The sequence below is a fragment of the Euphorbia lathyris genome, chromosome 10, assembly GCF_963576675.1.
Source record: "Euphorbia lathyris chromosome 10, ddEupLath1.1, whole genome shotgun sequence".
Classification (NCBI taxonomy): domain Eukaryota; kingdom Viridiplantae; phylum Streptophyta; class Magnoliopsida; order Malpighiales; family Euphorbiaceae; genus Euphorbia; species Euphorbia lathyris.
In genome coordinates this window covers 35,193,827-35,217,271 of record NC_088919.1, presented here as the reverse complement: position 1 = coordinate 35,217,271, position 23,445 = coordinate 35,193,827, and the positions used below count along the sequence as shown (strand labels likewise).

Genomic DNA, 23,445 nt, shown 5'->3' with positions numbered 1-23,445 from the left:
TTTTGCACTTGTATCGGGAAAGCAATAGTATTGCAGATTGGATGGCAAGCTACACGAAAAAATCTCTTTTTAAGCCATCACGAGTGTGGTATACCTCTAATTGTTTTGTTTGATTTGGCGTTTAGCCTTGTAATTAAAAAAATCAATTTATTCTTTCTTTAAGAAAAATGTCAAGTAAGAGAATTATTTAAAATTATTTTTCAAATTTTTTTAAAAAAAATATTTATCATTTATGGTTTTTTTATTGTGTTTTGTAGTTTTTTTATTGCTCTTTGTAGTCTAGTTTCTTTCGGTGTCTTCTATGCTTACTTTGTTTTTGACAGAGTAAATATTACTTTGTTTTTTCTACCATTGGATGAGTTTACTTTGTCAAGGTTCATCACCATCCAATGGTAGAAAAAACAAAGTAATACTTACTTTGTCAAAAACAAAGTAAGCATAGCATAACCCTTTTCTTTCCTTTGTGGATCTTATACGGACTGTAGCCTGTATGGGTGGAAGGTTTTATTGTGCTATATTTGTACTTTGTGATTTAATTGAAAGATAAAAAAAAAAAAAAAAATTATCATTCTAGAAAAGGAAGATATGTTCAAATATCTTTTCTTTTTTCAAATATATCTTCCATTTGATATTGAATATAATAAAAGCAATAAAATGTTTTACATCACAAAAAATATAAAATATTTTTTTTTGTTAAAAAGAATTTAGAGGCAGCAGAGCCAGAAAAAACTTGTAGGCTTCAAGGCCACATATGGTAACGGGGTATCTTGCTTATCTTACTGGAGTCGTACCTTATTTTATTGGCCACAGCAGTCTTAAATTTATATCATAAAATCAAAATTGATATGAAATAAAAAAGAGATTTAATACGAAAAAAATAAATAAATAACAAGAGGAAAGGAGAACACAAAACATGGCTGAGGCAATATAATAAAATTGCAACAAAATGCAGCTACAACGATCTTACATTCTCAAGCTTCATGATCAAATTTAAGCAGCTGCAAACAAAACTTTACATTCTTTGTTCATTGCAATTTGATGCGATCTAGATTTTCAGACACTATTCTCATCCTAGGTCGCAATTCCGGGTCTAATTCGGTACAGTTCAGTGCAATATGAAACACTGCAATTACCTGTTTCTTCGCATGAACCTCGTTTAACAACGCAGGGTCGATGATCTCAGACAACGGTTGCTCCTCTCGAAACGCCTTCCTCACCACACTCTCTAATCCTTTCTCATCATTCTCCGGTCCTGCATCAGGTAATCGGCCAGTTAATAGTTCCATCAATATGATTCCGAAGGAGTAGACATCACATTTCTGTCTCAACTTGCTGGTGGATGCTCGAGCCTCCGGTGCCAAGTACATAGATGAAGTCTTAGATGTTAGAATGGTTTGGTTCAAGTAGTGGTGTTTGGATGCTGAAGTTGTGAGCTTGGAAGTAGTGGAGACAAGACGGGTGAGACCGAAACTTGAAACGTGTGGTTGGAGTTCATCGTCTAGGAGGATTTTAGTTGATTTTAAGTTGCCATGGACATACTTTCTGGGGCTACATTCATGCATGTACATTAAACCCCTTGCAGTTCCTTGAGCAATTTTCAACCTTGCTGCCCATGATAACGGTGGCAGTGCATTGGATGCTCCTCCTGCAATCAAATTATCAGAAATCAAACAAATGTTGCATTTCCATCTCATCTTTTATTCCTTTCAATAGCAAATAGCAAATAACAGCTTAAACTAAACTGATAAGCCAAGCTCCAATAATAGTTTTCATTATTTCTATAAAATCCTCATGTGCCCCCGAGATTTCCCCAAACTAACCAACATAGGAGTGATTTCTCCCCTATAAACATTTTGCTAAGTCCTACTTCTGAGAGTATGGCTGAATCTAAGCCAATACTTGTAAACCACATTGAAATGCCTCTTAGGAGCATGCACTATGGACCCAACAGCCCCATAGTGCATAGGGCTCCTTCCTTATGGAAACATTCGCCTCTCTTTTTTAAGGGCATTTATAACTGCCTCTTAGTCTTTGATATACTAGGGTGGATCACTTGAGCCTAATGTCTATGGCGTGGCCTAAATTTCGATTTGGGGGTAACAACTTCATGTTCATTTTGACTCTTAGGAGGGTGTTTGGTTACTCATTTTCATACTCCTCTTTGGCTTTTCACTTCAAAAATGATAGTTTTAGGTGTTTGATTAATGAACTCTTGTTTACCTTTTACACCTAAAAAGAAGTAATCTCTCCTTTTTGGAAAATCAACTTTTTCCAATAGCAAACAGCAAACTGTAACAGCAAAGCAAAGGTAAAACAAATGGGCCCTAATGCAATAGAGTCATCTCGATTCAAATTTAAACACTAATGAAAGTAATTATCAAGGAAAGCAGCAAATGAATAAAAAAGCAATTGTCCATCCTAGTGTAGTGGACCAACATTAGTCAGGGTTCTTAGCATTAAGTTTTGCCTAAAATTATAGGCATGTTGAATTCATTTGAGGACCACAAATGTTTGGTATTATCTCTCAAATGGATATCCTAGTCCCAGATGAAACCGGACGAGACAAACTCTATAATTCTTTCTAGAAATAAACACAACACAACATATCCCAATAACTCAAAACCCCTAAATTCAAAAACATTACTAACTACCAAGTAGAAACAAACATAAATTCAAACTCCTTTCATGCTATAAATAATCTGCCATTAATTGAATAAATTCAGAGAGCAATGTTACCATGCAGCGCGGAGTACAAGCTCCCGTTCCTAATGAAATCAGAGATGAGCAACTTCTCATCATTAGCATAGTAATAAGCTCTTAGCCGCACGATATTAGGATGGTGGACCCTCTCAATAGTTTCCACCTCTGTCTCAAACTCCTTCAATCTCCACGTGGCATCGCCTTCATTCAGTCTCCTCACAGCAACTACTGTAGGCGCCACCGTACCCGATCCTCTCCCTCCTACTACTACCTTGTATACTATTCCACTCCGTCCCTTTCCCACCACGTAAGCTGATGCCCTTAACAAATCCTCTAATTCCAAACTGAACCCTTCGTCGATCACTACGAATTTACCCTTTTGCCCCTCATCCTCCATCACATCGTTCATGCTGTTTACTACATTTTCTTCTTTTCCCTTTTTGCCCTTTTCACCTTTACCCCATTTCCTCCGAAACAACCATACCGACACCGATACGGCTCCGATCACCACCGAAACACCCGATATTAGAGGAACCGTCACCGACCCGTTTTTCGCCCTCTGTTTGTATTCAGCTTCAGCAACAAGGGCAGGATTGGGGTCTCTAGGATCTTCAGGATTTTCCGGGCTTTCGTTGGTTGTCATATTGAAAGGCTCCGGACATGGAGTCTGCAATGGAAATCCACATAGACTTGGATTTCCGGCAAATGCAGTCGGACCCTGGTTCACCAATGAACCAACTAGAGGCACTTTTCCACTGAGATTATTATGCCTCAAATCTAAACTAACCATCACCGGAAAATCCCCGAACGACTCGGGAATTTCACCGGAAAATGAATTGTAAGACAAATTAAGAGTTCCAGTGAGGCTTTTGATCTCGGTGAGGAATTCAGGAAGAGACCCATTGATTGAATTGGAAGATAAATCCAAGTGGGTTAAAGATTGTAAAGAAGTAATTTGGGGTGGGATAGGACCAGAAAGTGAGTTATGAGACAAATCGAGAAAGCGTAGAGCGGTGGATTTGAAGAGATGAGAAGGAATAGGCTTGGAGAAATTATTGTGAGATAGAGTGAGTCGGGTTAAAGAGTCAAGGAGACCGAGTTCGGAAGGTAAATAACCAGTAAGGGTTCTGTTAGGGAGAAAGAGAGAGACGACTCGGTGATTAACACAAATGACTCCGAGCCAGTGGCATGGAGTAGAGTCAGAATCGGACCAGGAAGCGAGAACTCGTGTAGGGTCAGTTGTGATTGCAGCTTTGAGAGCTAAGAGAGCAAGGCCATCTGTTGTAAGACAGAAAGAGAATCGGAAAATTAGAAGAAGAGACAATGAAGTGATCTGAAGAGAGTATTTCAGTAGCATTTTGACAATGAAGAACGCAGCAACGAGAAGTTGCAGAAAACTGATAGAGAAGAAGAAGACGAAGGATTTGGGGGTTTGAAATGAAGTTTGAAGTTAGTTTGGGAGATTCGAGGCAGTGAAATTTGAATTGTTGCGACTGTTGTCTGACACTGTTTAGTAGGATAGGAATATTAAATTATAAACATTCAGATTTGCAGTACTCTCTACGTTCAAAAAGTAGTTCCATTTCACCTTAACCTCTTCATTTTATATTAATATTGCATTTTTTTATTAAATAAAAATTAATTTTATTTTAAATTTACTACTTAAGAATAATATTAAATTACTTCTCCTCCAACAGAAATTCAAAATTCTAATCTCAAACATAACATAATTAATGTTAGGTTCGTAAGATGGATTAAATTTTTATGTTTATTACTGTTTGGTTAAAATGTGTTCAACTTCATCTTCAGTTGAAATAAAACGGACACTTAGAAAACCATTTTGAACCTATTTACGAATAAAGTGATAGTCAAACTCAATATACTTTGTACGAGCATGAAACAATCGCCCCCATATTGTCAACTATAGTACAGATTTTGGAATTTGGAGTCCTAAGTCTGAAAGTAAAGACCGAAGCCAAAGAAGCTCAGTTGTAGCATTTGCAACAGCTTTATATTCACTCTCAATGGATGATCGTGCAATCATAGGTTGCTTACGAGTTTGCTACGAAATGATGCTTTTTCCAAGATAGACACAAAAAGCACTTGTGGATCGTCTGTCATTTGGACACCCTCCCAATCACTACCAGAGTAACAGTGAACATACTCAATGGATTTTGATGACATGGTAATGCCGAATAGTGCCCTGAATATATCGCAAAACCCGTTTAACACTCTTCCAATGATCATCCATGGGACAATGAAAAAACTGGCAAAGCTTGTTGACAACAAAGGAAATGCCAGGTCAAGTTAAAGTCAAATACTAAAGTGCACCCACGATGCCCATGTATTCAGGCTTAGATGCGAGACTAGTTCCAAGACTTTTAGAGAGTGTTGGTGTGGTGGCCATGGGAGTCGATGTTGGTTTTGAATCAACCATTAACTATATCAAGTATATCAGATGCATACTTAGTCTGACATAAATGGATGCCCTCTTTTGCATAGTGAATCTCAATCTCAAAAAATACTCAGCCTACACAATTTTCGAATGAGAAACTCTTTTTCAATAGAAGTAATTGTATTAACAATATGTGCATGAACGTTTTATATAATGAGAATTCCATCCACATAACAGAGTATGTAGGTTTGATCTTCACCCTTTCTGTGTACAAACAAAGAGTTGTCATCCTGCGACATCTAGAACCCAAGAGAAAGTAAAAAGTTTCATAGACTGGTAAACCACCCACGTGGTGCTTGATTGATGAACTAGCAATTGGCAACTACAATAGCAAACACGGCTCTTATAGTGGTAGCTTTGACCACAGGGCTGAAAGTTTCCTTGTAATAATACCCGATTTTTGTGTAAATCCTTATGCCACAAGACGAGCTTTATATCGATCAATCATTCCATCGGACTTCTTCTTTGTTCGAAACAACCAACGAGAAGTGATAACATGCCTCTTTTGAGGTCTAGGAACAAGCTACCAAGTGCCATTGTCAAGTAGAGCCTTGATTTCCTCCGACATTGCTTATCACATCAGTATCAACATTTATATTTACACCAGCCTCCCCATTATTCCTTATCACATCGGTATCATCATTCCTTATCACACCAACATCTATATTCATGTTCATATCAGCTTCTATATTCACATTCACATCAGTATATATACTCGTATTCACATCAGCATTTACACTCCTACCAACATTCATATTCACACCAGCAACTATATTCACATCCACATCAGCTTTTATATTCATATTCGCATAAGCATCTACATTCATATTCACATTAGCATTCATACTCCTATCATCATTCATATTCCCACCAACATGTATATTCACATCACTCAATCATTCATATTGAAATCACCCTCTATATATGGAAGAGCTAATAACTAAGTAACGAAAATTAGCTCATCTATTTTATGGGAATCATATATGTGTATCACATGATTTTCCTGAGTAATGCACGACAACAACCTCCTATTGTTATCATTCCCATTTTATTTAAATAATATACCCGACTTCAATAAACTTCCAAGTTCTAGACATAATATTTTATTAGCATCATGGAACTTTAAATCTTCAGAATAAAGATCCATAAGCTAAATAAAGTTTAAAAAATCAAGAACAAAGTTTTCTTTAACTACATACTCTCCATTTATGAATCATGGACATATTTAGGGTGTTATAAGGGAATTTTACTAATTACGGAAAAAAAATCATTAAACATGTATATGAAGTTCTATTTGTTTTTAATACATCGGTACTAAAAAAATCAATAAAATATAATTAGACGTTAAGAGTATCTCCAACAGCATATCAGTTGGACTTTAAATTAAAATTTGAGGAGATAGAATGAAAATCAACTTCAATAGCCTCATAGTGACCCCTCAAATCACTAAGAGCTTCATCATTCTTTATTATTAAGGAACCCCTCTCCACTCAGAGTCCATTCCTTATTTCATTTTTTATTAATAATTTATTATTGAAGAGTCTCTCTCCTCTCACTATTGGTAAATATAACAATACTTAATAATTTTAATTATAAAATATAAATAATGAGTGAATATGAGTAGTATTATTGGAGATGATATGTATTAGTTACTCCACAAATCACCAAGAGTCAATTATTTATATTATTTTTAAAAAATGAACTAAAAGTCTTTTGGAAATGCTCTAACACGATGAATGTGCATCAATCCTAGATCCAATTGTTCATCATATAACATATAACAGTAATTCCATTTGCTTACTTTTGGATTAAAAAAAAAAGAAAGGATTGCCAAAACTAGGTAAGAAGTTGATATTAATGAGCAAAAGTTGTAGCATGTGTTAGGTGCATTGCATTGGGGTATGATTACAAATTGATAGGTTCAAAAACAATTGTAAAATTAGGTGAAAGAATGTAGCAATGTCGATAATTTTATGAGTTATCTCTAAGTTGACTACCTCAATGAAACTGAAATTCACATGTTTCTAATAATAACAATGTTAAATGTGATGATGACCCATGGAATCCTCTAAATTTATTCAAATGATTCAAAGTGATATATTGATTTTATAAATTTGTTTAAAATGATACGTGTTACGATTTGTCTAAATCTATTTGCTCTGCCACACATGATTTAAAAAATTAATCACATAAATTTAAACAATTTTAAAAGACTAACGAAGAATCTTATGAATACAAGAGAATTAATCGGATTATTTAGCCATCTACGTAGCCCTGATATATTAAGCCATATTACAAAGTTATTAGCGATATTTATTGACAAATAATGAATTAGAGGAACTTTATTATACTTTGAGAGTAGTACACCCAAATAATAAATCATTTTACATCAAAGATAATTGATGTATAGAAAAAATATAAGCATATGATATTAATTGATTTGCTAGGTACGTAGACATCATGGTTTGGGCTTTTTTAGGGAAATAATTTAGATTTTTGCTGCATTACAATTTCTTTAAACAAATACCAATATTTACAATTCTAAAATTTTGAATATATATATTTGATAGAACTGTCACCTTGTATTAAGAGGAAAATGAATCAGTAGTAATACAATTAAAGAACTGACTATCCAGAATGAAATAATCATTTCCTTTTTTAACTCCATTTTCTTTTCATTTTTCAGAAAGAAGGATAAGAAGGAAAAATTAAAAAGAATATAATATGTGATACAAGAAGGAAAGTCATCAATTAAGACTTGAATAGAAGAAAGGGATAGACCCTATTTGGCCAGATCATGGGCAGCGGAGTTTCCGTATCGTCCTTCAAAGATAAATTTAACTTCTGGGACTAAGTAAGCTTCTCCGAGAATGGCTTGAACAATGCAGCCTATGTAAGTCAGGTTTGCACCCCGTGAAATGTCATCTACCACTTTAGAGTAGTTGGAGGCCACAATAATCCTCTCAGCACTGCATTCTTTGGCTGCAAGTAAGCCATTAGGAATATCAAGAAGCTCCGCTTGCAAGACCGACCAATGGGGCGCTAGAGGGCATGCACAACTCATACGGTCTAAGCAAGTAGAGTCCTTTAGAATGAAGCCAGTAGCACAACTCTGACTGGCGTCCAATACAGCCGCATCATAGTTTAATTTTAGTACGACATGAGGAGGCGGGGACCAAAGAGGTTAGCTACCCCATTCCTTAAACTAGCAACAATCACATTTCTCAGAGCTAAAACATTGATCACCCTCCCTCCCGCATAATAGCCTCATCCGAAAGAAACTTCCCCTCATGCCAACCTTTATTATGTGCAAACCAAAACATCCAACATACTGCACAGAAAAGATGACGATCATCATGGGAAAGACAATCATGAACGAACACCGTCAAACCAGTTAGAGAAATTATCCCTATTTACGAGGTACACTTTGACAGCAAGTGTAGCAGCCTTCCAACACCTTCGAGCCACACGACAAGTTTTGAAAACATGGAGCAGAGTACTACCTTCATAAAAAAAACGCCAGGAAAGACAATCATGAACATCGTGAAACCAGTTGGAGAAATTATCCCCATTGGCGAGGTACACTTTGACAGCAAGTGCAGCAGCCTTCTAACGCCTTCAAGCCACACGACAGTTCTTGAAGACATGGAATAGAGTAGTACCTTCAGCCCCATATAAGACGCAAACATTAGTAATGGGTATGTGTTGCTTAGCCAAAGAATCCAAATAAGGAAGAGAATCGTTGCAAGCTACCCACATTAAGTGGATAATTTTAGGAAGGAGTATAAGCTTCCTGATTAGTTTCCAGGACGACTTTGGGCCCGAAGATGAAGCCGTAGTATCACCAAATAACTTCCAGATCGAGATGCCTTCCAGAAAAAGTTATCATTACCCGCAGCTGGCCTAAGGGGAATTCTGCAAATGGCTTGACATCCTCTTCATCAAAGCATTCTCTTAAGATATTAATATTCCAAGAGAAATTTGAACCATTAATCAAAGGAAAGACAAAAATTGTAGAAGGATCGCAAAGCAAAAATAGGGGTCTGCCACAAATGACTCTAGGAACCCATTTATGACAGTTAATACGCACATTTTCACCATTTCCAATCCTCCACATTCCACTCTCTAGAAGCACCCCTCGAACACTGAGTAGGCCCCGCCAAACCGCACTGTCACTTGCCCGACCTCTAACTTAAAAAATGAAAGACTCCCATAGATATTGGGCATTAAATACCTTTTCTCTTTAGGTGCAAAGAGCAAACTACTTCTAACCTAATGAATGCTTCAACCACCACTCTTCTTGCCCCACCAGAAATTGTTGAGTAAGGCCATAGAAAGTTTTTGAAAATAAAAATTAGCTCATCACATACAAATAGATTGCTTGGGCTACAACTTTTCCTTTCCCGCACCGGACAACCACTTCTCATTCTACCTTCCTATCTTCTTCTGAATTCGGTCACTGAAAAAACTAAAAATTGCTTTATTTGACCTACCTAGGACAATAGAAAGCCCGGAATACTTAGGGATAGCGTAAACTTCATTTACCCTCATTAAGTTGCAGAAACCATCCTTAAATTTAATACACACGTTTGAACTAAAATTTGCTTCTGATTTCTCCGGATTGATGCATTTGAACTAAAATATTGAATTACAAACTTATATAATATTTAGAATATTAGACTGCATTGTACTATTGCTTTCATTTTTATAAATAGAATCCTTGAAAGCTAATTATAATATCTTTAAATTGTTCCATCAAAAAAAAAAAAAAGATATCTTTAAATTGCAATATTTCTTAAGAAATTCTCATTAGTTTATTCGGAGTTGTAAATTGTAATCATAAAAAAAGAGAGAAAGATTTGGAAAAAAATCTTCTGTCCCGAATTCCTTGTCCCCCATTCAAATTTTGACACGTGTCCCTTTTATCTTACTTTATTGCTACTAACTATGGTTAGATATACTTAACTTTGGTTAAAGTGTAGTTAAAGGGACACGTGTCAAAATTTGAATGGGAAACAGGGAAGGGGACAGGGAATTCGGGACAGAAGATTTTTTTCCGAAAGATTTTGACTTAAATAAAAAAAAAAGGGGGATAGGTAGGGACAATTCTGTAAATGCGAACTTTATTCATATCTTTGGTGTCAGAGTATCCATCAAACAAACAAAGGGCATGCTGCTGGTGGTGTGTATGCTTTTTGAGCTTTTCAGTTTCCACTACCTTACCAAACCAAGGACATTTTTGTCAATTGCAACAATTTGTTAAAGAAAGAGAGTAAAAAACAACATAAGAAAGCGATAACTTGTTTTTGTTTCTTTTGGTAAAATTTGTATCTTCCAATCATATGTACTAATTAGAGAATATATGCTCTATGCTTTATTTTTCAAAATAAGTCTGTCCTTGCTAATAGAACCTAAATAAAAACAAAATTATAATTAAAAAAAAAGTTAAAAATGCATTTAAATATAGAGATAAATTATCCTAATCATTTTTTTTTTTTTTTGAAATACATATTTACACCTAACTTACAAAATATTAGTGCAATTTTTAGTCATAACTAATAGATAATTTGAACAGATTGATCTAAACAAATTTATTTTCCTACCTTTGAGAGGTTATTTATAATTGTTTTACTCACATAGTAAATATTTTAATATGTTATTAACTTGTATTTAAAAAATTTAAATATGACATTCTGGTAGATTGAGTGAGTAATAGAATAAATATTCTAAACATAATTAATATTTGAACGGATCTAATATGACAATTTAAATAACGAGTTAAATACGAGTAAATTATTATGTTTAAATCTTCTATCTAGTAAAAATATTTTATTTGCAAACATTAAGGATAAAATTACACAATTCAATTAGTTAAAGATAAATGTGTATAACGATAGGAATAAATTTGAATCTTACTAGATGCCTTCAATATAACATGGAACTCATCTCTCTGATTATATAACTCAAACTTTGAAAAATGGATTTTTTTTTTTTTTTTGTTACAAACAGAGAATTTGCTTCACTGTTAACAAAACGTTTTATTTAATACACCATTAACATCGATTTTTTTCTATCACAATTACCTAATTAATTAATTATAAACATTAAACATTACAGTGGATGAGTGGCTAATCACCTTTAGATTTGAACTTATTAAATTTAAATCCTATTTTAATTTTACAATAAAATTTTAATAAACTTAAATTTAACAGTATCTGGTCGAATTCACTTAATCAATCGCTGATTAAATCATCGCATAAGCCCAAGATGTGAGGAGTTGTTCGTTGATTCCTTACACTCAGGTGGGCTCGTATGGGCACTCAAGTATTAAATTTAGTAAGACAGAGAGTATAAGTGAGCAATGAAATGAATGAAATTACAAGGATTGCAACATTTATTTTTTAGCAATAACGAATCAATTGAAGTAAAAATGTCATATAATTTCTCTAACTTTCTTTATATGAGTGGCTGCAAATTTAAACGTCATATATTGGAACCGATCTTGAAATTTTAAGGAAGAGTAGCAAATGACGGTCTTAATAAACAAAAAGTTAAAAATAAAGTAGAAAAATTAATTATGTAAAAGAAGAAAATTCTTGAAAATGACACTTTTTTTTCATTACTACTTAACAAAGGATCTAGGCTTAATCCATCCCTAACCCCTTATACTCGTCAAAAAAAAAAAAAAAAAAAAAAAAAAAGTCAATTATCCCCTCTTAAAATGTTCAAATTACCTCTTTGAACTTGTTTAAAATCACCTATGAAAAACTTAAAATGCATAGACTTTAAGCAAAGTTCAGGAGCTAATAGATCAATTTAAAAAAGTTCAGGGGTAATAGGTACATTTCAAAGACTCAATTGGTCACTTTAAGTAAGTTTCGGAGGTTAATAGAACTTTTTCAAAATATAAGGGACAATTGACTTTTTTTAAACAAGTACAAAAGGCCAAAGATGTATTAAGTCAAAGATCTAATAAAAACATCAAATTTTATATGAAAAAAACATTTTATCTCGTACACCAGACAAAATATTGTCTAGGAAACATTTTTAGATGCAAAACATTATCATTATACATCAATATGCTCTAAAAGTAATGTCACTCCTGCCTAGGCCGAAGAATGGCCCCGAACCATATGAGCATCTGTGATACAACAGGTTTAAAAGGATAATTATAAATAATTGCTGGATTTTTATATATTCGGCTAAAAAGTTCAACTCACTTATTAAATCAGTAATACAGATTTCTTAGCAAAAACTGATTATGATTCTTTTAGTCAAATTAGTGGTCTAAAACACTGATATGTATTAAATTAAGCTGATCCATACGTCATTTCATTCCACCATCCAAGAGACAACAGTATACCATCTCAAGCTCACATATGGCAAAGGGACATTATATATAACAAAATATCTCATAGTTTATTTGTAAATTGACACAGATTTATTACTGCTCATCGATATCAATCAAAAAAGCCATTAGAGTTTAGATTTAGCACCTTTCCTTCCAGGAATTTGGAGTGCATCATAATGACCAGAACCGTGATAAAGAACTCTTATCGGATTGTCCTTCCCGTATTCTTGACCATACTCAGCAATAGATATAAGCCCACCGGCATTCTGGTCATACATGTAAACATTGATTGGCATCCTGCACTCACCACCATTATTCCTTCCATTAATATTCAGTATAATGCCATTAGAGACAGAGAGAGAGAGGGAATTACTTCAAAACGTGCGAAGCCATGAACAACTCAGGCTCACCGCCCCACACATGTGGCTTCCTCATCTGTGCCACATATGTGTCGAAATCACCTTCTACAAACCTGTCATAGTGGTGAAGTCACATGAACAAATTTATAACTAAAACTGATGTCTCTGGGAAAACTACAATGAGTTTTTCAAAAGGTTTTTAAGAGAAATTGCAAACTAAAACTTATCAAAGATTGCTCAATGCCATCAACGGATTCTTTACAGGAAAAGTGGCATCATTAAGATTTACCTGCATAAATCCAAGGTCTTCTCTCATTTTTTAATTCGTTGTGTATAAGAATATAGTTTCTACTCGATGAACGTAAGTGACCGAAAAATAGTATATGCTATAGCTTGAAAAGCAGTGAAAATAGTAGAAGAAAGTGCAACTAATTTTCATTTTACCATTCTGTCTCCTCCCTCCTCTTGATAAACTCGTCAGCAACCTGACCAAATGAACAAACCAACAGAAGTCAGAGGTTAAAATTGAAATAAACATTTTAACCCCTTGTTTGGGGACATCTATTTTGATGGACTTTGGAGGAATTCAGTTCTATTTCTCATGATATTCATTGTTCGGAAGAACTCAAATAAGATAATTAAATAGCTTTCTTTAGAAAATAAAGTTGTTTGCAAGAATTGTAAATCACGAGAGAATTCTAATTGAAATAGAGAGACAATGAGACATACACCAAAGCAATGAAGAAAAGCTAATTCAGTAAAACACAATATATTATACGGTAATCTCACTGAAATCAAATTTCACTTTCATAAAATTAAAGAAAGAGCATAAGGAGATACTCTAGCACGCAAGTTATCTGCTAAATCTCTCTGAAGAGTTCCACTTGGAGCTGGTTGCCCAGCTCGTAAACAAGCCCCGTGAGATACTGACCGGAACAAACATCTTCCATCTCCAGGAATTCCTAGAGAACATGAAGATGACACATCAAAGAAGAAGTCACCACATTAAATCAAGAGGGAAAATAAGTAATCTGTAACTAACTGTTTTTACTCCTTCCTCAGTTCTCACCGATAACAGAATAGTCAGTGTATACTTTCTTTCCGTGTGAGAATCTAACATATGGTAAATCAGAATCATCCTCATCTTTCTTCTCTGCAGCTGCTTCAGCATGTGCATGTGTTGGCTCAGAACTTGAATGGCAAACCAAGAGACCTAAAATTAAGCCAGCTGAGGCATATTCATGGGACCAAGATACAGATCCCACATTACCCTTTAATTTGGAGAGCATTCCTCGTCTGGACAATGAGAGTCTCATATTGAGATTCTGACATTGCAGTGAAACATTTAAATGCCGCCTCAAAGAACCTCTAGAGCTAAATAAACCTTTCACAGTAAATGACTGACAACTTCCATTCTTCCCGGATGAGCCTGACCCAAAACAACTTGTATGAAATGTCTGAACAGATGGACTAGACAATGCTTTTGAAACAGACAAGCGACTGTAATTTTCGCTGGAACGTGCAGGATACGAAAAGAAACAACATGAAGTGGATTGTCTACTGGACACCAAATTCAAAACTGTGCTGCCCATCAGTTGAACATTCCCCCTCAGGTACATTTCTTGCACATCAGTCGACAAGGAAGCAAATGATCATACTGGTAGAGCCTGAAGCACAAGTATATAACCGGATTTTATGTAACCAATCAGTTAGATGAACTCACTAAGTGAATAATTTAAGCACAGGGATATCAGAAATAGGATCATAGAAATAATACTGAGAAATAGATTAGCTGAAGACACAAATCAAAATGGACAGACCTGCATACATACAGAAAGTATTTCCTTGTTTCAGAATCAGGTGTATTTAGACAAGTGAACATTCAACTGTGATATTATTCACATCATTTATGTGCATGATCAGTTCTCTCATCTCACACGTAATGCTACTAACCTGGTTATAGTTAGGCACTCACATTTTATTACTTGTATTCATTTACATAACAATGCAAGTATAATTTCATGTACTAATTCTACAAGCACATCAATATACTAGGCTTAATGTTCAAGAGAGAACCTAATTTGCACTTCTCTCTAAATGGCTTTTTAGTTTGCTTTAGAACTAGAACCCTGAAATTTTTTGTATTGAATCCTTTTAGTTTAGCTGGAAAGTAGATCAGTTTCGAAATTACCATTATCAATTTTAGAAAGGGGTGTTAGGTACATCTGTTAATCCGAGGTATGATTTTAGAACACATGAATCTGACACAGCTCTCAATTGGACAGGATTTTGATGATCCCACCTATATAAATTATAATCCGAGGTAGAAAACCTATAACGCTCTACATCGTAGAAATTTTAGCAATTAGCAATTAAATTAGTACATGGATTTACAAATTTACAATGAACACAAATATCTGACGAGCTTTATCATCATTACAATCACAAAAGTAACTCCCCTAATTCCAATCGAAATCCTTAAACAGTAAATAATGAAAAGAATAACAAAACACTCATCAATTCAACCAACCAAAATTGCAGATAATAGAAAGAATGGAAAAAAGAGAGAAGATACTTTCAATCAGTTGACATATATAAGTTTCTAAGAACTCAATTCACATCCAAACCAGCTGAATGACTACAAATGTGCGATTAATAAGGGACACAAAACAGTATTTTTCAAGACAAGAAAAAGAAAACACGTTACACCAAGAAATTAACTGTCAGAAAAGCAAAGAATGGTACCTGCTTTGGCAGGCAGGAACAGAATATTTCGAGAGAATGAACGAACAATAAGATAAGATTCACAATTTTCGAATTCGAATTAAATTGTTTAAGAAGCATTCCATCTTCATCTGAATCGATCAAATATGAGAGAGCTGTGAGAAAAACGTCCGCGAGTTTTGGGCTACAAACCAGCCCACTTCCAAAAGAGGATCCCAACGTTCTTCCAAGAAGCCTCTAGAACGTGGCACGTGACTTTAGGAGACATTTTCTAGGTTAGTCTAAAAGGTTTAATACAGTGGATTGCACAATTTTATCATTTTCATATATTTTTTTCAAAAACTGAAATCTTATCTTTTCTTCCTTCCGATAATTCCAAAAATAATTGATAAGTTACAACCCGAAAACCCCAGAAATGGATGATTACGAGTCAAAAAAATTGGACAAGATACATTTTTCGTAAAAATATACGTTATTGAAAGGTTTCATTCTTCCAATCAAGACTGAAATTCTGAAAATAATTGATAAGTTATAACCCGAGAACTCTGGAAATGGATGATTACGAGTTGGAAAAATTGGACGATGTACATTTTTCGCAATTTTTTTTACCCTAGACTGTCACAATTTCCGCCAATGGCCATACGGACAGTAATTAACAATTTGAGGACGGTAAATAGCAACACCCATAAATACATTATGCCTCTCAACTTAAAAAATGTTCTATTAACTAACTTTTTATATTTATTTAAAATAACCAATTAAATATATTAATTAGCGACTGAATTTTCTTAAAGTGATATATTAGTTTCCTAACTTAATTAAAATTTATGCATTTCAACTTTTATAAAATCTCTCCTTAATCCGTCAGGTGGATCGGAAAGGTCCTTAGAACATCTTCAACCTTATATGGAGGGTTGGAAATGATGAATTTGGGAGAGTTGACTGTCCAGCCCTCCCCATTGTCTTCCCTAATTATAGGGAAGAAATCAATCCGTCCCTACGGCTGGAAAGAATCCATGCTTCCCCAAATTAATGAGAAATTATTAAAATAATAGTGTGATAAATTATAGATAAAAAGTAATTGAAACTGAATAAAGTATGGAATATACTCTATAGGGAAGAAATTATATAAATGGGTTGGAGAAAAAATAGGGATTGAGGATAGAAAAATAGAGAATAGGGGAAGACAAAAAAGAAAATTTGCTTGGAGATATTCTTACCACCGTGAAAATATTTACAATAACATCATCAATGAGTGTTCTCATATAAATAATTTGTTTTCAGATGAGATAAGGAGCTGTTTTCCTTGATCCCTCCGGTATATATATATATATTCCTATAAAAGTAGGACTTTCAACAAATCAGAAAGGAATCAAAAAAACATATATCCCATGACCATAAAACAAAGAAGAGTGGTCCAGATTTGGTCATCTCAATCATCAGATTAATTTGTAGATTAAACAATCATCTGATTAATTGTAGGTGTATATATCAAAATAATATAAAACCAAATTATGATTTTCATTGATCCTGAAGGAAAAGAATATAGTAATGCACAAAAAAATTAAATAAATTGGAGTACAGTACATGGTGGTGTCAGCGAAGGATTAATTAAAGCACAAATTGAGAAACTAAGAGTATACATTAATAATCTAAATGGTCCTTATATTAATCTAAGAGATCATTTTGTTCTAATGTTATCAGTTAGAGAATAACATGTATAACAATGGGAAAAAAGAAAAGTATAAACTATCTGTTGATCACTAATTCACATCAATAATTGGAAGAAATACGATATATGCTAAAATATCGTCTTCTTCTCTCTTATATAAGCTTCTTTAAAGAGCTATAATGTTTGACAAATTCAACTATGCCTGAAATCAATGATTATTCTTTACCCTTCCTTATCTTCATAGCTTCCATCCTTCTGCTTCTAATCATCTATGCCAAAGCTCCAAAAGATGGCCTTCCACCGAGCCCGAGAGCTCTTCCAATCATAGGACATATGCACCTACTAGGTCCAGTCCTTCCCCAAGCCTTTCACAAGCTCTCAAACCGTTACGGACCTCTAGTTTACTTCTTCATTGGCTCAAAACCTTGTCTTCTTGCTTCCACTCCAGAAATTGCAGAAGAAATTCTGAAGCATAACGAATCCAATTTCATGAACCGGCCCAAAGTAGCCAATCTTGATTATCTTACCTATGGTTCGGCTGACTTTGCTACCATACCTTATGGGCCACATTGGAAGTTCATGAAGAAACTTTGCATGACTGAGTTGCTAGGCAGTCGAACATTAGATAAGTTCCTCCCAATTCGGCAGGAAGAGACAATGCGGTTTTTGAAGGTAGTACTGAGTAAAGCTGAGACAAAAGCAGAAGTTAATGTTGGAGGAGAGCTTATGAGATTGACAAATAACATAATATCGAGAATGATGCTTAGAACAAGGTGTTCTGATGATAAAGATAGAGCGGATGAGGTGAGAATGCTGGTGAAAGAGCTGAATGAGTTAGGTGCAAAGTTTAATTTGTCAGATACAATTTGGTTCTGCAAGCACTTGGATTTGCAGGGTTTTGAGAAAAGGTTGAAGGATGCTCGAGACAGGTATGATGATATGATGGAAAAGATCATTAAGGAGCATGAAGATGCTAGGAAAATCAACAAGGAAATGAGTGATGCAGACAAGGATTTGCTTGATATTTTACTTGATATATATGAAGATGAGAATGCAGAGAGGAGATTAACCAGAGAAAACGTCAAAGCATTCATTATGGTGAGTCAGTTATCTGATATGCATATAAAAATCAACCGAGAAATACATCAAAAGCCATGCTATGTGTCACGGGGCCAATCCGAAGGCCTAGCCAATGCCCCGTGTGGCGCCGAGATTTCCCCGAGTCTCGGCCAGCCAACACCATCCGAAGGAGTCTATTCCCTTTTAACCGTAGGCATCCCGTCAATTCATATATCCGTAATCCGTCCCGGAGGGGTTTATCGTGGTTAAACCTCGATATATAGATAACTCGCACTATGGGCCCACCCAAAGTGTCCGCCGCGATTCCACCCGAACGGAGACATCCGCCTCCCTTCCCGAAGGCCGGATGCCCGACTCTCCTAGTCCACTAGGTGGATCACTTAAACCAGTCCCGACAACTGGCCCAGGGGTTGGCGGAGATCCGACGCCTGAGACCCTATCCCCCTATAGTGTTTCTTATACCAACTCGGGTCACTCTACCGATGGACACACACATGGTCCACACACCACTACTTATCCAAAGGTATGTCTAGAGGTTCCCATTTGTGGTCCCTTATAGAATATATTGTGCCTATAGCCTTTGAATTATCCTGGGAAAGTTGCCCCATTTGGGAGAATTGGCGTGGACATAGTCCACGGGCCCATTCTTCCTGCCGCTGCTGCAATTCCTCGCCGAGGGCTTGGTCTTCCACAATTCCGCCGCAAACCTTCCCCGATGCCTTTGCTACGTCAATGCCAACGCCTTGGCCCAAGCCACGGGCTGAGATTTGCCTACGGCCAAATCTCCGCACGTGACACTGCTGTCACAAATATGATTTTACAAGTCTAGAGGCAATCTTCTTCTTTAGGGCAATAGAGATTTCTTTCAAAAAAATGTATTTTACCTGCAACCTAGCATCTGATCAAACATTCAAGACATCTATGGGGAGTTCATACTTCATCAATTGTGCATTTATGCTGTATATTTTATTTACCCCCAAACATCTGAACCATCAATAGCCACACCGAGTCTGCTAAATTACTGATTCTGCATTTTTTAGGGGATTTGTATATGAATTGTAACTAAAATAGTAGAAATATATAATAAAAAAGTAACATGGTTTTTCAATTTGACAGAACATATTTGGTGCTGGAACAGATACATCTTCCATCACAGTAGAATGGGGGCTAGCAGAGCTTATAAACCACCCAGATGTGATGGAGAAAGCCAGAATCGAGATTGATACTGTCGTAGGAAAGGCGAGATTAGTACAGGAGTCGGATGTAGTGAATCTTCCGTACATGCAAGCTATAGTAAAGGAAATACTCAGGCTTCATCCTACAGGTCCGTTAATCGTGAGAGAAGCATCTGAAGATTGTACAATTGGTGGCTACACAATTCCAGCGAAGACTAGACTGTTTGTTAACATCTGGTCACTCGGCAGGGATCCAAACCACTGGGAAAACCCACTTGAGTTTAGGCCAGAGAGGTTTACTTCTGAAGAGTGGGTTGGGAATGGGAAGAGTACTATGCTTGATGTTAGGGGGCAGCACTTTCATCTCTTGCCATTCGGGATGGGAAGAAGAAGTTGCCCTGGTGCTTCATTTGCATTAAGATTGGTTCCTACAACTCTAGCTGCTTTGGTCCAGTGTTTCGAGTGGAAGGTAGGTGACGGGGAGAATGGTATCGTTGACATGGAAGAGGGACCGGGGCTTACCCTTCCCAGGGCTCACCCCCTTGTCTGTTTCCCTGTGGCTAGGCGCAGTCCACTTTTGTCAATCTGAACACAGTTTCATGAAGATGGCACTACTTTTTAGCTTAATCTATGCTCATTATATGTCAAGTTGCTACTGTAAGTTTTAACATAGAGGATGGCTAGCAAATTTCAATTCTCTCTTTCCAAATGAACTTTCATCTTGGTAGAACAAGTAATATTGGAATTTGAAATCACTTTTCAAAAATGAATATATTTCAAATCATGTTTGAGGATGGAATTGACAAATAAGACCCATAAAAACAAGCTTAATATTTAACACATAATGATTTATGTTAAATCATAACAAATGAATTATGAAAATATAGCTAATGATTTGATTCTGATATATAAGATAACTAGATATAGCCAAAACAAGAATGGCATCAATTGAAAAGAAATATATATATAGATTCGGACAAAAGAATAGAAAAACATTACCTGTGCTGAAGCAGGGCCTGCAAGGCTGCAACCTTCTGAATGTGATTTAACCTTAAATTAAGTGAAGCAGTCGCATTCAGCTTTGATCTAACCGCCCACTTGCAGAGACCACAAATATGCTAATGGTTAAAATATTGACATGGTCTATGATAATGTTTTAACACAAAACAACACAATAAGAAGAAAATGATGAAGCTGTCCTTGTATCAAGTGGGACATTCACAAATATCTTTCAACACTATGACCCACAAATGCAAGTCAAGTTATCCCATTCATAGGTGGAAATGAATGATATGTTTTGAGGAATTCAGCAATCAAAATATAAAAAAAGCATGCACTATTTTATGTATAATGGAACTAATCAACAACCAGAATATGTATATAATTGCTTCGTCAAATATCATATGAAGCTTCTATTTTGATTATACTGAAATGTCTGTAAGAGAAGATCACAAAAACAAATGCCATAAGTTGTCAAGAATGAGTTTTCAAGAATCAATTAAATTTTCTTTATAATCAATCATTCAGTACACTTGTTTGCCGTCTTTGGAATTCGTCTCCATCCTTTTCACCCAGCACCAAACACAACTTCTAACAATTGTATAAACAGCTCTATATATAAACCACCTTATACTCTATACTAATATACAAAGGTTCAAGAATGGCTAATTTCCAGGAACTAGTGGTTCTTTTTCTCATATGGCTAGTCTCTGTTATTGTGATCAGAGCAATACTAAACAAATTTCAAGCAAAACCTAATCTCCCACCAAGTCCATTAGCCTTACCAATCATTGGACACCTCCATCTCATTGCACCAATACCTCACCAAGCTTTTCACAAGCTTTCACTCCGCTATGGACCCTTAATTCACTTATTCCTTGGTTCAGTTCCTTGTGTTGTTGCTTCTTCACCTGAAATGGCAAAAGAATTCCTAAAAACACATGAAACTTCTTTTTTGGATCGTCCAAATTCAGCTGCTCTCGATTACCTTACATATGGCTCAAATGATTTCTCCTTTGCACCTTATGGACCTTACTGGAAGTTCATGAAGAAACTTTGCATGACTGAAATTCTCGGAGGTCGAATATTAGACCAGCTCCTCCCGGTCAGGCACGAAGAGATGAGGAGATTTTTGCAGCTTATGTTGAAGAAAGCAGATGGAGCCGAGCGTGTTGATGTTGGAGGGCAGTTAATAAGGGTAACCAATAATGTAATATCTAGAATGACAATGAGCCAAAGGTGTTCGGATAAGGAAGATGAAGCAGATGAGGTAAGGAAGCTGGTGCAAGAGACAGCTGGGATTACAGGGGAGTTTAATTTGTCAGATTTTATTTGGTTTTGCAAGAACATAGATTTGCAAGGGTTTAGAGGAAGGTTAAAGAAAATTCGTGATAAGTTTGATGCAATGATGGAGAGAATAATAGCAGAACATGAAGATGCAAGGAAGATAAACAAGGAAAGTGGTGAAGGAGATTCAGTGAAAGATGTACTAGACATTTTGCTTGATATTGCAGAAGATGAGAAGTCTGAAATGAAATTAACCAAAGAAAACATCAAATCCTTCATCCTGGTAAAGTCTCAACATTACAGACAAAGTTTGTTAGTATTTACTATTATTTAATAGGGATAAGATTCAAACTTGCCACTAACATTTTTTGGGGATTGCAAATATGCCTTAGTGTAAGAAATAGTAAAATCTTGTCCTCACCATTTTCAACATAGAGCAATTTTGGGTTCACCTAGTATGCCTTTGACTGCTTAGAGTGCAAACTATAAACTCAGCCCATATAGGCTGGCTTAAAAGAAAGTTTGCCCTTACCCAGGCCATAAAGTTTTGGCTTGGACTGGGGCAAAAAGAAAAAAAAGTTAGGGCAAATTTGAACCTTCTTAGCACATACTGCTGAAGATCATTAACTAAAATCCTTAAGCATAAGTAGAAATAATACTAATTTGTCTTTCATCATACAAACAGGATATATTTGCAGCAGGGACAGACACATCCGCCATTACTACAGAATGGGCACTATCAGAATTAATCAATCACCCAAACATCATGAACAAAGCAAGAGAAGAAATCGATTCAATAATAGGGAAAGAAAGAATAGTACAAGAATCAGATATCGCAAACCTTCCTTACCTCCAATCAGTCGTAAAGGAAACACTGAGGCTTCACCCAACAGGACCCTTAATTGTGCGAGAATCAACTGAAGATTGTACAATCAATGGGTACGAAATTCCAGCAAGAACCAGACTATACGTGAATGTGTGGTCACTTGGTAGGGATCCAAATTACTGGGAAAAGCCACTTGAATTCTGCCCAGAAAGGTTTATAATCGCAGAAGGAAATGGAAAGAGTCAGATGGATGTAAGGGGACAATATTTCCATCTATTGCCCTTTGGAAGTGGAAGAAGGGGATGCCCTGGAACTTCATTAGCATTACTGATGATACAAACAGGGCTTGCTTCTATGATTCAATGCTTTGATTGGAAGGTTAATGGTAGTGTTGACATGGAAGAGGGAATTGGACTTACTCTACCTAGGGCTAAACCCTTGGTCTGTGTTCCAGTGCCTAGGCTTAAACCATTCCCATCATTCTGATTGATCGTAAAGCTACAATTTTTAGTTACAATTCATACCAAACTTGAACAATTTGTATTCGCCTATGATTATTCATCATCATATCACTATACTATGGGATTATACAAGTTCAATATTTATAAAATTTAGCTGAATTTATCAAAACTACTAAGACAAATTATACACATAACCTTCCAGCTTAAGCGTTTTTCACATTTTGGATCTGTATTGCACCAAGTTATTTTGATGATTAGAAATAAAAATATATGAAAAGGTCAAGTTTGCAAGCTCTCTAAAAGCTTGCATGGCCTCAAACATGCTGTCACCAGTGAAACAAAGCTTTCTGTTTAAA

General features: G+C 35.7%; 4 protein-coding genes and 1 long non-coding RNA gene across 7 annotated transcripts; 2 read left to right on the top strand and 3 right to left on the bottom strand.

The window, feature by feature from the left end:
• Positions 1-901: 901 nt before the first annotated feature.
• LOC136207946 (receptor protein kinase-like protein ZAR1) lies at positions 902-4,237 on the bottom strand. Its single transcript, XM_065998804.1, has 2 exons — positions 2,737-4,237; positions 902-1,645 (listed from the first exon to the last, which is right to left on the bottom strand). The coding sequence occupies exons 1-2, from the start codon at positions 4,055-4,057 to the stop codon at positions 1,026-1,028; spliced, it is 1,941 nt and encodes a 646-aa protein (XP_065854876.1). The 5' UTR covers positions 4,058-4,237; the 3' UTR covers positions 902-1,025.
• Positions 4,238-12,125: 7,888 nt separating this feature from the next.
• LOC136208987 (OVARIAN TUMOR DOMAIN-containing deubiquitinating enzyme 4-like) lies at positions 12,126-15,794 on the bottom strand. Of its 3 annotated transcripts, XM_066000317.1 has the most exons (8): positions 15,611-15,794; positions 14,136-14,532; positions 13,935-14,024; positions 13,706-13,827; positions 13,310-13,350; positions 12,880-12,978; positions 12,652-12,803; positions 12,126-12,296 (listed from the first exon to the last, which is right to left on the bottom strand). In XM_066000317.1, exons 2-8 carry the CDS (start codon positions 14,482-14,484, stop codon positions 12,262-12,264), a joined length of 888 nt encoding a protein of 295 aa, XP_065856389.1. In that variant the 5' UTR covers positions 14,485-14,532; positions 15,611-15,794; the 3' UTR covers positions 12,126-12,261. The 3 variants fall into 3 exon arrangements, with proteins under 3 accessions (XP_065856389.1, XP_065856387.1, XP_065856388.1); XM_066000315.1 differs by having other exon boundaries at positions 13,935-14,532; positions 15,611-15,791; XM_066000316.1 differs by lacking the exon at positions 12,126-12,296 and having other exon boundaries at positions 12,536-12,803; positions 13,935-14,532; positions 15,611-15,789.
• A 1,665-nt stretch (positions 15,795-17,459) lies between these two features.
• Positions 17,460-20,204, top strand: LOC136208985 (cytochrome P450 93A2-like). The gene is made up of 2 exons (XM_066000312.1): positions 17,460-18,359; positions 19,458-20,204. The coding sequence occupies exons 1-2, from the start codon at positions 17,460-17,462 to the stop codon at positions 20,103-20,105; spliced, it is 1,548 nt and encodes a 515-aa protein (XP_065856384.1). The 3' UTR covers positions 20,106-20,204.
• Positions 17,815-22,783, bottom strand: LOC136208988 (uncharacterized). Its single transcript, XR_010677340.1, has 3 exons — positions 22,653-22,783; positions 20,516-20,613; positions 17,815-17,949 (listed from the first exon to the last, which is right to left on the bottom strand). It is a non-coding gene; the product is annotated as an uncharacterized lncRNA (long non-coding RNA).
• LOC136208986 (cytochrome P450 93A3-like) lies at positions 20,718-23,151 on the top strand. Its single transcript, XM_066000313.1, has 2 exons — positions 20,718-22,085; positions 22,488-23,151. Exons 1-2 carry the CDS (start codon positions 21,177-21,179, stop codon positions 23,112-23,114), a joined length of 1,536 nt encoding a protein of 511 aa, XP_065856385.1. The 5' UTR covers positions 20,718-21,176; the 3' UTR covers positions 23,115-23,151.
• The last annotated feature ends 294 nt before the right edge of the window (positions 23,152-23,445 follow it).

Excerpts from the sequence above, each read along its gene's own strand:
- LOC136208985 (XM_066000312.1), top strand. The coding sequence starts at position 17,460 with ATGCCTGAAATCAATGATTATTCTTTACCCTTCCTTATCTTCATAGCT. Across the intron at positions 18,360-19,457 it reads ACGTCAAAGCATTCATTATG|AACATATTTGGTGCTGGAAC; the intron begins GTGAGTCAGTTA and ends TCAATTTGACAG.
- LOC136208986 (XM_066000313.1), top strand. The coding sequence starts at position 21,177 with ATGGCTAATTTCCAGGAACTAGTGGTTCTTTTTCTCATATGGCTAGTC. Across the intron at positions 22,086-22,487 it reads ACATCAAATCCTTCATCCTG|GATATATTTGCAGCAGGGAC; the intron begins GTAAAGTCTCAA and ends TCATACAAACAG.
- LOC136208987 (XM_066000315.1), bottom strand. The coding sequence starts at position 14,484 with ATGTACCTGAGGGGGAATGTTCAACTGATGGGCAGCACAGTTTTGAAT. Across the intron at positions 13,828-13,934 it reads CACTGACTATTCTGTTATCG|GAATTCCTGGAGATGGAAGA; the intron begins GTGAGAACTGAG and ends CATGTTCTCTAG. Across the intron at positions 13,351-13,705 it reads CAGATAACTTGCGTGCTAGA|GTTGCTGACGAGTTTATCAA; the intron begins GTATCTCCTTAT and ends TCATTTGGTCAG.
- LOC136207946 (XM_065998804.1), bottom strand. The coding sequence starts at position 4,057 with ATGCTACTGAAATACTCTCTTCAGATCACTTCATTGTCTCTTCTTCTA. Across the intron at positions 1,646-2,736 it reads CTTGTACTCCGCGCTGCATG|GAGGAGCATCCAATGCACTG; the intron begins GTAACATTGCTC and ends ATTTGATTGCAG.